The following is a 14,172-nucleotide window of genomic DNA, read 5'->3' as shown; positions in this document are numbered from 1 at the left end:
AAGAATTTATATAAATGAGTCACAACTGCCCGAAGCACATTTATAAAATAGACAGGATAATTAATTGGAAGATGAATTTTGAAACAAACAAAAAAATCAAAATAAGTTTGAAGTTTACTAGTGCAGTATAATTGGTATCGTTTATGTTATTATGTGAATATTTAGAACTTCGAAATTACAAGAAAGAAATGCTTTATCAAAGCAATGTGAAAGAAGAAAAAGAAAAAAAAACAACTTCTAAAATTAAATTTAACCTAAATCTTAAGCTAAGACCAAAAAAATCAGATTATTGTATCCGCAGTTAGTAGGAATAGTCATTTCCAATATACCGTTACTTAGATGAAATCGAATTACAAATGTAACTTTTGAATTCCTTAAAAAAAAAATCGTTAAATTCTAGTTAATTAGGTAGTATTTAATGAAAAAAGGTGGAATAAAATTGGTTGTGGAACGCAATTTAGTTGTAACTCTGATTTTGAATTTATTAAAGTGAACTGTAAATAAACAAATAAGATAATTCCTCATCAAATTATTACATAATTTACACTCATACTCACAATTACGAAAAAATCTATCATAAAGTCTAAACCACAATTTATTTTAATTTCGAAGTTGTTAACAACTGATTCAAGATAATGCTAATTTCGACAACTTTGTAACCGCGAAGAAGAAATGGAGTATTAGTCAGGAGTCGTTAATTCAGTGGTTTCCGTTTGTTGCTGTCTGCCATATTTGGTTTTCGTTTATTGTTTTAACATAATTCAGGTGGTTAGTATTCTCTTTTGGATTGTCGAATATTTTCACATGTCGAAGCCTTCTACAACCTTAATATAAGATATGGGCTTTGCTAAATATCGAAGGCCGTTCGGTGACCTGTAGTTGTTAACATCCTCGTCCTTTGGTTTCTTCTGGATTAGCATTGTCAATCATACCACATCTCCTATTTTCTATGTTGTAAACTGATTAAATGGGCTTTTGATATCGGGTCTTGCATTCGTCTTTTATTTTAACAATAAACGGTCTTTCTTTAGTTATAACAAATATAAAATCCATTGTTCCTTGGACATGGGCAGACAAGATTAAGACTTAATTATTTATGCGTCCTAAAAAGGAATCCCTTAATGTAGATCTTGTTCTTACCGTTATGAATCTTTGAGAAAAATAATTAAGGGGAAAAAATGAAAAACATAACAAATTAATAAACATTTTATCAATATTAGCAGATACCTTGATGATGTGCTTACTGTTGATAATTCAAAGTTTATCAAATATGCTAATTGTTTTTATCCTAGAGAACCTCAGCTCAATAAAGCTAAAATATAACTGTCAGTATTGACCAATTTTTAGACATTAACTGTATTTGTACAAAATGGACACATTGAAACTAAAATGTACGACAAAAGTGACGATTTCAATCACAAACTTCCTTATTTTTTAGACGGCTATATTCCCTTTTCTACATTCTATATAATTTGTAAATTTCACAACTTGTACACGTTGCTAGAATATATGTTTTAAAGAAGCTTACTGTAATGAACAGACATTGAAATTGACGCAAAAAAATGATGGGTTGCAGAAACCACAGCCTTTTAAATACTTTCTCCAAAATTATACAGTTGGGCCACACCAATTTGATTTTTAGTTCTTCGGACAAAAGCTCCAAAAAATATGGGGTGAGCGAGCGAAATTTTTTTGATTGTATTTATTTCTTGAAAATGAGTTTTGTTAAGGCGAGTTAGCAAAATACTTTTTCCTTTTGCCCCTGAAACCTGCAATATATTTCAAACTGTAAGTGGTTGCACCAATAACACATCCCTAATTATTATTAGCATGCCAGTCCCAATACCACCACTTTGGTCTCGAGCGTTGGAACTCTTAAATTTTCCCTTACAAAAGAGTTCTGGTTTCATGTCAATAGACTAACAAGGGGATATGAGGTTTTCATCAAAATAAGATTAATCTGTCATTTTTTAAAAACTCATGTGAATTTAATATTGATTTCATCCAAGACAGATAGCTCTATCTATGTCTGTTGTAGTCCGAGATTACTCTGACGTCCAACGGCTGTTTTGCAGGACAAGCTGGGGCCGTGGGACAACAGCGCCATTCTTGTCTGGCAAAACAGTCGTTGGACGTCATAGCAATCTCGGACTATGTCTGTTGAAACAATGATCGGGGATAACAATGGTTCTAACTTCTAACAAGTACTGATGTGATCGTGGACACCTAACGAAAGATTTTTTATTTTTGTCTCCTTGAACAGGTCTTCATAGGTAAAACGAAATGCGTTTAAAATAACTGTGCGTTTAATAACTACTTGTCCTCGGCAATGATCTGACACAACTTCATGTTGGGATCCCGATTTTTGACCTTTTATTTACAAATCGATTTATCACACGTGCGTTTGAATCGATCGGAGCAATATATGCACAAGAAAAACGTCTAAAAGAAAAAAAAATGTCAAGGATAAACTAACTTTGGAGCGGCATGCGGCCCAAAAATTGGCGGAAGCGGTAATTTTTTTTTTTTTTTATTGAAAAGTCGTTTTCTCCAAAACAGGAGCGGGAAAATCCAAAGAACTATTAATCAAATTGATGTGGCCTTGGTATCATCATATTATATGTAAAAATAATGATTCTCGTTAAAAAAAATAAAATAATAATGTTGTTAATAGAACTAATACAACTGAAAAATGATATATTAAAACTCGGGATATTCCTGAAATCTTTCAACAGCGAGTGCTGTTGGCATTGCTCTTTCTTCCAGTCTGGTTATTTTAATTACCCATCGGCCTCTCAAAAATACTAGTACTTCTGATTTCCATAACATTTAACAATGAGAATTCACGAAATCTAAAACTAGTTTGATCCCACAACATTTTGTTCATGTACCAAGTTAATCTATCTGGACCATGTGTTGTTCGTTGTTGCTTGACTTTTGTGCATGTCGGTTTTTGCGGGAGAGTATGATATTGGTGTAAACTTGGTTTGTTGCACTATATGGTAGTGTTTGGCAACTATCTCTTTTTTATGTATTTGAAAAAATAAAAATACCAGTAGGTTTCAAATAACTGTTCCTATTGTAATATTGAATAAAGACTAGAACTTATATACATGAAATAATTTGAATAAAATATAAATAAAATTAAGCATCAGTTTAGGAACAACATTTGAATTGGTGTCTTTCTCGTTAAATAGTAAAACAAGCAAACTACTTATAACCAAAACAACTTGTGAAAGATACCAGGCTTCAAAATTTAGAACACCAGACGCGCGTTTCGTCTACATGAGACCCATCAGAGACACTAGAATAAAAACAATTGGAAGGCTAAATTGATTAAGATATACAAAATGTAACCCAAATCTGACTGAAGCCATATATGCTCGAGGGGAGAAAGCAATAGTTTTTCGAATGATATAAGCGTTTTATGTGATTAATTAATCATTCACAGATATATAAAGATGATGTCCTTTCACTGAATTATACATAGTTTAGTGAATATGTTGGGTCCAAGCCCGATGATAAAAGAGGTCACAGATAAAGTTAAAGTCTGCTTTCTATGTTGATTTACATCTAGAAACTGACAAGAATGTCGCTTGAAATCTAAACTTTACATCAATAGGGGTGATTTCAATTTTTCATTGTGAACTTTCCATGTCTGTGTAGCAACATTCAAGGAGTGCCTGCATACTTATGGAGTATGTATCTTCTTTTCGATAATCTAGGGATTGATTTTAAAAGGTTGCTTCTAACAAAGTACATATTGAACCAATAGTATTACTAAATATTATGATCCTTTACGGCTATAAATTGTTTCCGTGACGATGACCGCTATTGGAACAGGAACTGCTTACCTTTTCGGAGCACAAGAGTTTAACCCTGATTTTGGTGAAGTTATATTGCTCAGTCATTAATTTTCTGTGTAGTATATTTTGCACTGTTGTTTTTCTTTTCGTTCTTTTTTACCATGATGCTGTGCGTTTTTATGGTCTTTGATTGTCCAGTAGGTATTTTCTCCCCCTTTTTACAGAAATTACGTCATCAATGATACTTTATATTAGCACAGAAGTATATTCATATATATATATATATAAGTACGTCTGAACCAGTGACGACTCTACAACAGATTTTATCAATCGAATCACCAGCAGTGATGGTGATACAAGGCTGAAAATACATTCCGTATATATAATTCGTCTAAACAACAGCCCAACAATGTTAGATCTGTAAATTTTCGGAAGCAAATTTTTTGTTCTTCCCTGGCCGGGATTCGAACTCATGCTACTGAGATATCGTGGCACCAAATCGCCTTGCACTATGCCCGACGCGCTAGACCACTCGACCACCTAGGCTCTATATATATATATAAACAGGTCCAAATTGAAAACGACGTTCAAACCTATGATTGCGTTGGATAAAAACCGCAATTTTTATACGTGTGCATACAAAACAAATTACAATGCAGTAAGTATTAGTTTATCATATACGCATTAATTGTTCAAGTTAGGTCTTCAAATACAATAAATCGGACGGACATTTGGAAATAGTAACTTGTGTCGATAAAATTAAAGATGTTTGATACGTGCTTTTTTCAATGTTTTTAAAGCTAGTGATTTTTAGATAAAGTTAAGATGAGTGTATTAAGGTTTGAATACATAGAAAAGATGTACACATTTTTTCCATATTTTTTTATCATAAATAACAGTATTTACAAAACGCACTCTATTCAGTCCTGTTTCCATATTTGTAACATTATTTGCAAATTATTTGACCATTATACTTTTGTTATATTGTTCTTTCAGGGATCATATTTTAAAACAACATGATGTTATGAACATAAGGAGGTGTGGTATGATTGTTTATAGAGACCAAAGGACGAGAATTTCAACATCTTGATCATTATACAATTACATATTTTTGAATAGTGTCCCTTTGTCATAACAAATATGTTGTAGTCAGTAAAAGTCTGACACCCGTTAGTAATGTTTATGTAAACGATGATGTATGGATGTAATTGTTGTATCAGTATTGCATAACTGACAACCCTTGTTGTCCACCTTGATGGCTACATGAAATATGGCTATATGCATCAATGGGTGTAGACAATCATGGGTTACAGTATATAATCCAGACGAAAACCTTCATTGGACAGAACATCTCAACACTCCACCAAAGTAAGTACACTCTAATATTACGGTTGACGTTTTAAAACGTCCAAGATTTTTATTCTTGAACTTTTCATGTTATTCCAAAGTTTTCAAAACAAATTGCAATTTTATTATAAATATTACGAATAAAACATTAAATTATCCTGATTCTTATTCCACCTTTACTAGAAAATTCGCATATGAAAAACAAAATTGTTCTAAATGTGAATGTAAAATAATTTCTTCTAATTATCGTGTTACTCTTATAAAGTTGAATACTCGTTTTATACGATAAAACCATTATTCTGAAATCAAAATAAACGCGATTTCAGTCGAAAATATTACACGTAAAATTTCATACGCATAGATAGTGTATTCTTTGCATTTCTTACGGATAGTATTAAGTTATTTGGCTTTTAATGATCATACAGTATTATCATATATACTTTCACTGACTTTCTTCTTTTATTATACTAAATATATAAACAGGGGCAATATCAAAAATTATAATTATCACACATGATAGATCCTATTAAGTACAAAATACATTTAATAGCATCGACTTTCTCAGTGTTGGATATATTTCTTTTCAATATGAAAACGACATATGCACTGACAATATTCATACGGTCGGAGAAGAAAAAGTCGGCATTCTTGCAAACTGATTTACATAACGATTCCGTGAAAATTGGAATAAAAGACTGTATGTTAATCAGATAGTTAGTCTTGTGACGTCTTAAATAAAGTATATTTTCAATTTCAAACGATGTACAATCTATGAAAAATTAAATAGATGTTGGGTAAATGCTAATGAGACAGCACGGTCAATTGAAGACAAATTCGTATTCAATATGTTAATTTTTAAATGGCCCGAATGCAATAAACATTTAACGGTCTGTTGTTATTGTCGAATTCCCTTTAGGAAAATTAAATAAAACACTGAATAAGAAATAAAATTGAATACATAATAATAATAATAATAATAGAATCATGTGCAAAACAGTGTAGCCGAGACCATTCATCGGCGCGCTAAAATATCCCATTGACTGGGTCAGATTAGGTGAACGTTCGTCTGTAACGCCCACAACTCACGACGTATTTATTATAGACATTTAAACTGTGGGGTCACCAAAGGGTCTCAACGCCTAAATAAAATAATTCGAAAAAACTAATCAGGAATAACCTTTGTGTTTTGATTTATGTTGAATACTTAAACGTTCTTTACTTGTGTTTTTGTTATGTTTTGATAATGAATTTTTATGATATCGGAAGTTCTTTCAGCAAAAAAGGATTTAACTGGCTTTAAAAGTTACAATGGATGTGTTGATTATTATCTTTTTTTCGGACGTCAAAGCGATTTAACAATTGCGGTTGTCCAATTATGTCATCTTTAAACTTTTATCTGGTCAAAATATTATTTTAGAACGAATGCATGATCAACTTGAAAAAGTGTGCAAACACAAAACATATAGACAAAATATACTTCTTTCCTGTCTTTTTCGTACTTGCAAGTTATTAGACAGTAAAAAGGCTATTTGGATCAAGCCTTGTGAAATTTGCGTTTACGTTTTTGAATAGGTAAAATGTATAATTTGGTGATCTTTTCTGCTAACTACTATACTTGTGAAAAACCCTTGGCAACAGAAACATATTCAGCTTTTTTTTTTAATCGACCCAATTTACATAGTAATGAACGACTTCGTACATTTTATGATCGCAAATAAAATATGTATATAATATACTGTGAACTGTAGTTCGTATATATACTGAGACCCTTTGGCAACCCCATAGTTTAAATGTTTATAATAAATACGTCGTGAGTTGTGGGCGTTACAGACGAACGGTCACCTAATCTGACCCAGTCAATGGGATATTTTAGCGCGCCAATGAATGGTCTCGGCTATACTGTTTTGCACATGATTCTAATAAACAAACAGCAAAAAAAAAGAAAAAAAGAAACAAAATCATTTAGACATAATTAAAGACATCCAACCCCCTTTTTCTTATTCATTTCGATCATTAGAACATTAAAAGGAACACAGAAGAACACATAGTAATATTCTTCTATGTATATTTTCAGAACAATCACCATGCTTAGATTCGTCGCTCTTGCCCTCTGTGCCTCAATGGCTTTCGGAATGGGATATGGAGGTGGATATGGCGGTGGATTTGGCGGTGGATACGGCGGAGGATATGGCGGATATGGGCACGGTATTCAAATCGGTGGATACGGAAAGAACTATGAAGGTTATGGAAATGGTGGATACGGACTAGATTTCGGATATGGCGGACACGGGATTAACTTAGGATATGGTGGATATGGAAACGGAAACATCGGATACGGTATCGGAGGTGGACAAGGATTCGGAAAAGGATACGGTGGCCAAGGATACGGTATCGGAGGTGGACAAGGATACGGTATTGGAGGTGGACACATCGGATTTGGAAAAGGACAGGGTATTGGTGGTGGATTCGGTAGAGGATTCGGTGGTATCAGCATTGGAAAAGGAAAATATGGTTAGTATGCGTTAAATGTACACTATATCAATCATTTAGTATCATGTATAAACCAGAGAAAAAACATTCGCTAAACTCTATTTCCTTCAACAAAACTTATTAGAGACATTACAGTAATATGATAAGTATTTTTATGCAAACGGGCCTGTGAAATTAAAATTAAATATAATTATAAAAATGGCTTCCGAAGCACATTGTTGGATTAATATTTATCATGAAATTTGGAAAACAAAATATGAATGAATATTGAACAAAATAAAGAACCGACATAACTTTTACGTGCTTTTACTGTATATATCTTTACGTCTTCTATTTCTATTTCAGCTCAATACTGAGGAACCCAGTATTCAGTACCAATCCAAAGTGCCAATGAAAATGAACAAATCATAAATAAATCATCCGAAACCTTTAAGTTTTCTTGTCTTTTTCAAACAAAAGGTAACTGCAGTCATATGTTAATATTAATAATACACTGGTTTGTCTTAATGTTCACTGTATGTTTCCACGAATCGTCAATCAATTAGTATCAAAATAACAGTTATCTATGATATTGATTAGATGTGCAGCAGAAGGTAAAGAAGGTACAGAAATAAATTGCAACAAATGAATGAAAAAAAAATAAATAAAAACCAGCGGATTAAAAAATTTCTGACTTGGTATATGGTTAAACCATGTTTTATAGTGCAAACTGTTTTGTAAGATGTCATCAATTTAATTCCGTACTCGCGTTTATGAAAATAAAATAACTGCATATACATATTGTTAAATACGGTATAGATTCAGAAGACCCCATTTATTATAGAATTAAGATGTGACCACTCCTAAGATCCGCTTAGTATAGTTCGTACTAGTAAAAAGACTATTTCTGAAAAATTAAAATTACAATATTTTATATTAGATGTTTGTTTTTGATACCTGATCCCACAACACTTTCCTTCCTATTAAATTTATATTTCGAAAACTATGGCAGTAAATTACAGAGAGGCGGATGACAGACTGGACTCCATCAAATATATGTCCAAAATTTACAAATAAAGTAAATAAAAACCGTATCTAATTATTAATTCGATGGTAGGAAAAGATGTTATAATTTAAAACACGTTTTATCAATAAAATTTAACATTGGATGTGTTTGTCTGTTCTGTTTAAAAGAAGGGACTTTTTATTTTTTATTCTCTTACACTTTTTCTATTTATGGCTTTCAAATTTTAAACGTGCTTCATGAGGCCTGAGAACACAGTTATTTCGTAGTGCATTTCTTTTAGACAATAAATTCAAATTAAAAAATCGCACCTGCTCTTTCTAAAAAAGATTTTTACAGTGTAGTGTACTACTATTGATACAAATAATATCAAAATTATAGAAACTTCTACAAGCTCTAACTCTAAATATTGACAATTCTGTGTTAAGGGGGGCTAAAATTCAGTTTGACAGCTTCAGACATTCTATTTTTTGACCTTTTTTAACTGGACCAAATCACTACTTAACATAAAGATTCAGCACCCAAATTTTTTAACATGTAATTTCATCCCCTTACTTAATATTTCATGCATAAAATATCAAGAAATAAATTAGGAAAGTGTATAAAAAAATGCAAGTTATACACTGTTCACACTAGGGACTATATAAGTTATACACTGTTCACACTAGGGACTAAAACCAAAGGACGATAACTGTGTCCTTGGACCATGATGATTAGTCCAGAACAACATGTTCTGCACACCGAAAATCATTATCACACGTTTCATCTCCCTCGAAAGCTACAGTAACATTATATTCAATCTGTAAAACCGAAGACATTTTATTTATTAAAAGTTATTGCAGTTTGAACTATCATTTTAACTAGCTTAAAAATATTTTCTGAAAAGTAGTTAAAATGTTGAAGGAAACAAACAGACAGCAGATTTTTACAGAAATTGTTATTTTGTTTTAAGGGCACAAACAATCCTGTCATTGATTTACTAGTAAATAAGAAATATACAACTTTGTTCAGCTTTGAGGCCTCTTTCCTCATCGCCAAAATAAGACTTAATTTACGACAATGTAAATTGAATTCATAATGTATCACTGATGAACGCATGCAAAGGTCACTATTATTCAGGAATAGTAGACTTAATTATATAAGTCTTGACTTCTATGATGATGGATGTTAATTACTAATTAAAACAAAATGTATTATAAAATATTCATATATCAACAACTTTTTTTCTAAAAACGATAAGTAGCAATGAAAGATCTGATCAGCAAAATAAACGGTAGCATGGGATCAGGATCCGTCACCAAATAAGTGAAACATAGTTGTAGAACGCCTATGCAGCTCTCATTATATTCCCTCTTTATTAGTCTGTCCTCTTGGGTTGATGTCTGATTATTTCAATTTGCATAGACATATAAGACGTGTTTATTTAACCCTTAATGTTCGTTTGACTGTTTGTGTCGTTGAGCCGCTGTCTGATCGATATATTCCGCACAATTTTTGGAACGTCTCTACTGACGTGTATTGTACTATTTTACAAATAACAGGTACACAAATAAATTTTGCTTAATTCTATACTTGTACAAATAAAGTCTCCTGTTACCCTACTTCAATGTTGAACAAGCGGTAACGTGGATATTTCTTTTTGAGTAACAGTAAATTTTGGGGTCCTCTTCGCGGTCCGCGTTTTAACAATGTCGATTTCTTTGAAAAATCTGATACAGTGATTTAGATTTTAACAACTAGAGCTTCAAGTGCCGGGTGTAAATTGCAGGATAAAAACAATATATGTACATTGTGAGAAATATAAAATGTATTTGTACTCGCTACAAAACAGGAGAAAAGCTCGGCGAGCCTCGATTTCCGCCTATTCTAAAGCTCGTACAAATAAATTGTATGCATTATTTTTCCGACAATGTACATATATTGTATATTTATGATATCATGGAAATATACAAATGCAGCATCCTCGATTAGGACATCACCGAATTAGAATTATTTCATAATGTGTTCTTACCTTGTTTAACACGAAGGATACCACATGTGGAGCAGGATCCGATTACCCTTACCCACTGAAGATCATACCCGGTTTTTTCTCAGTCATCAGTTTTCGTTGTAGTGTTTTGTGGACTGCTGTTTGTTTTTTAGTCATTTTTTTGTGTTTTCATGGTTTTGTCGGTTTCACTTCCAAATTTGAATTTCGATTGACCCTTTGTTATCTTCTGCCACTTTTTGTAATTATAGATTTTATAATTATAGAATAACTAATCGAATAATTCAAATATAGAAAAATATTCATCGAGTGACCGAACAACACATTGATTCACGAATGCGCTTATATCAGTGTTTTTCTGTCACGAGCTGAACATTTTTTATGTTTGAATTTTACGATTAGTTATTCTTTTATTACATTGCCCCATAGGGTTATTGATAAAAATAAAGTTAAAGAAACAAGGAACTATATTTTTCTACGCATTCACAATCTGTTTTGATGCAACGCCATCGCCAATGTCTTAACAGCACCCATTGTTGTATGACGTCAGAGAAGTGAAACTATCGTTTTTATTTCACATGTGAAATTATCGGTTTTTATTTCTGTGGGGAATTTTAATAAATCCCGATATCGTCTCCAAAAGATAGGAGAAAGGGACATTCAAACTCAAAGGTCGAAAATAAACTGACAACGCCATAGCAAAAAAGAAAAAGACAAAAAGACAAACAACTGTTCTCAAAACACCACATAGAAAAATAAAGACTGAGCAACACGAACCCCATCAAAAACCAGGGGTGATCTCGGGTGCTCCGACAAGTTGTCCCATACCATTGTACAAAGGAACAACTCTGGTTTGCTGCAATACAGATCTTACATTCGAAGTACTTTATGTGTTAACCCTCATACCATTATCGAAATGAGTGGTATTGGGTTGCTGCAATGAATATTTAGGATGAAACGCACTTTACGAGTTAACCTCCAACCCCTTTCATAAGTTTGCTTGCAATGAATATCTAGGATGAAAAGATTTACATGAGTTAATCCTATCCCCTTTCTTAAAGAAGTTGTATTAGTTTGCTGCAGAACATATCTAAGATTAAGAGTGCTATGCTGGAGAACCCCAATTTCTTGTTTAAATGAGTTGCGTTATATTGGTTTACTGCATTACAGATCTAGAATGAGAAGTAATATAAGGTATAATAAATTATGAAATCGCCGTTAAACAATACAAATGTTGCCGTAGCAAAGAATGTCCGCAGTTTCTGAAAGTTTGCTCACATTGTTTTTTCTGCTAACAGGTGTAACACCACCAAAACATCCGGTATCATACGAAAAAGGGTAGAAAAAAATATTCCCTTGAATTTGACAGTTGTAGGGAATTAACCCTGCATTTCATTGACGAAAACAAAATCTGAGTCATAAATAAACATATAGCTTTGGTGATTAAAAGCACCATTCTTTTTTTATTTGGTGTTTCTATAAAATATTTTAGAAACTTGAGATGACATGGTTACTTAAACTTGTAAACAGGCGAAAAAAGGGGGTGACAATTTGATTGGTTGACTTCCAGTGATGGTTATGAACTTATATGCAATGAAAATTTATGTGAAATTTTTACTGTAGTACTGGACAGGATAAAACTTTACTCATGCTAAGTATTTCTTTAATTGAAACAAAGATAAATTCTGTCCCTTTTTTAAATGCCAATTCAACAAAGACTAATAGGGAAAACAATGGTGGTATTACTCTTAAATAGGGAAGCTGCATATGCACCAGGACCGTAACTAGGCATCGGAAACAGACGAGGCATGGGGAATGGGGGCCGCAAAATGAGGCCCTTAGGTGAAGAGGGGGTCCAGGGGGCAAAGCCCACTGACCGAAAATTGTAATATGAGGGTCCGAAATAAAACTTGTTACATCCGTTTTTTATTCATATTTACCGTATGAAGAACTGCATTAGGTTATCAGAGCCGGCTGACAGATACTTGCCTCGAATTTTATACCACCAAACATGTATTCATATACAGTAGGATACATATTTGATAGTAGAAAATCGGGAGAAGTGTGTGTGGTCAACGCTTCATTAAAATTAATAACACACAATTTAATAACACTTTAATAAAGCCCAAAGAGTGGAACCTAGCTTTTTTTGTGAATGCTAGTTCGACCTTTCTTGTGCCACTAAGATCCCATCGTTTGAGAACAGCTTCTGTGTTTACTTGCCCGACATTGTCAGTACGCTGGACATGAAGCATGGCTAAACCACATAATCTGTCCTCGGTCATTGTTGACCTGCACCATGTCTTTAAACGTCGAAGGACAGAAAAAGATCTTTTACATGAGCAAGAATTGACCGGCAATGTCAATAGTAGCTTAAAAATTGTATGAATATTTGGATACAGGTCCCGATCAGGATATGAAATTGAGTCTGCTTGAGTCTTAACAGACTTTAAGTTGGATCTGGTACATTTAACCAACCATCTTTTCATTTTTTGTCCAAGATCATTTTGATATAGCAAGTCATCCATGTATTCTGTGTTCGTATCATACAGTGGAGATCACTTCTAACCTCTCATTAAATCTGCCAGAATCTGTCAGGAGAACTGTTCTAGGACAGTATGTAGAACTGTCAGCCTGACACCTTTTAGACCGTTCTATCTAGAACAGTTCTAACCTAGAACTGATTTGGTCAGTTCTACCTAGAACTGATTTGGACAGTTCTACCTAGAACTGATCCTGACAGTTCTACCCTAGAACAGTTTTAGACAGTTCTACCTAGAACTGACCAAATCTTTGGTCAGTTCTATTCTAGAACAGTTCTACGGTTAGAATTGATTTATAAATTCTACGACTAGAATTGATCTATAAATTCTACGGCTAGAATTGATTTATAAATTCTACGGCTAGAATTGATTTATAAGTTTTAAGAACTCTTTATCTTAAATATAAGGCTTCGGCAAAATAGCGATTTATATAGAGTTTTGCTATTTTGCCGGTCTTATTTCAGATTTTTAATCAAGACAACATGTTCAACCCCGCCATATTCTGCATGAATGTGCCTGTTCCAAGTCAGGAGCCTGTAATTCAGTGATTTTCTTTTGTTGATGTGGTACATAAATTATTTGTTTTTCGTTCATTTTTTGTACATAAATTAGGCCGTTAGTTTTATCATTTGAATTGTTTTACATTTGTCATTCCGGGAGTCAGGATGACTCGTATAACAAAATTATTTGACCTCATTAACCAAATGTAATAACTTGTTTCCCAATCCACTATTATAAATAAATATGTTTTTAAATTAAACTTCAACTGACCATATTTTCTCTTCATCATGTAAATCTATATACATGTAGCCGCACACTGCAGAAATACAGTTATATTTTTAGGCAAGGATGGATTGTACAAATGACAGCAACTATATTGGAAAACAATGACTTCAAATTTTGTTTGGATCAAGTTATAGTACCAGCATGTCCTCTTTTTATTCAAAATATTGAATCGTAAACAAATATGATATCTGTTTACGAGTAGTTTTCATA

The 14,172-nt window shown here is 32.9% G+C and overlaps 1 protein-coding gene across 7 annotated transcripts in view; it reads left to right on the top strand.

Annotated features, from left to right (window-relative positions):
* The first annotated feature begins 5,061 nt into the window (after positions 1-5,061).
* The window catches only part of LOC127732661 (acanthoscurrin-2-like), a 72,073-nt gene continuing 62,962 nt past the window's right edge, over positions 5,062-14,172 (top strand). For 6 of the 7 annotated variants that reach the window (XM_052241806.1, XM_052241795.1, XM_052241807.1 and 3 more), the window contains exons 1-2: positions 5,062-5,174; positions 7,228-7,574. In XM_052241806.1, coding sequence (XP_052097766.1) covers positions 5,077-5,174; positions 7,228-7,574 — 445 coding nt within the window. In that variant the 5' untranslated portion in view covers positions 5,062-5,076. Of the gene's footprint in view, positions 5,175-7,227; positions 7,665-7,988; positions 8,077-14,172 lie in introns of those variants that run through there. The other variant, XM_052241826.1, reaches the window with a different exon arrangement.

This window comes from Mytilus californianus, unplaced genomic scaffold (assembly GCF_021869535.1).
Source record: "Mytilus californianus isolate M0D057914Y unplaced genomic scaffold, xbMytCali1.0.p SCAF_26, whole genome shotgun sequence".
Lineage (NCBI taxonomy): Eukaryota > Metazoa > Mollusca > Bivalvia > Mytilida > Mytilidae > Mytilus > Mytilus californianus.
The sequence above is the reverse complement of the archived record's forward strand: the minus strand, read 5'-3'. Positions and strand labels throughout refer to the sequence as shown.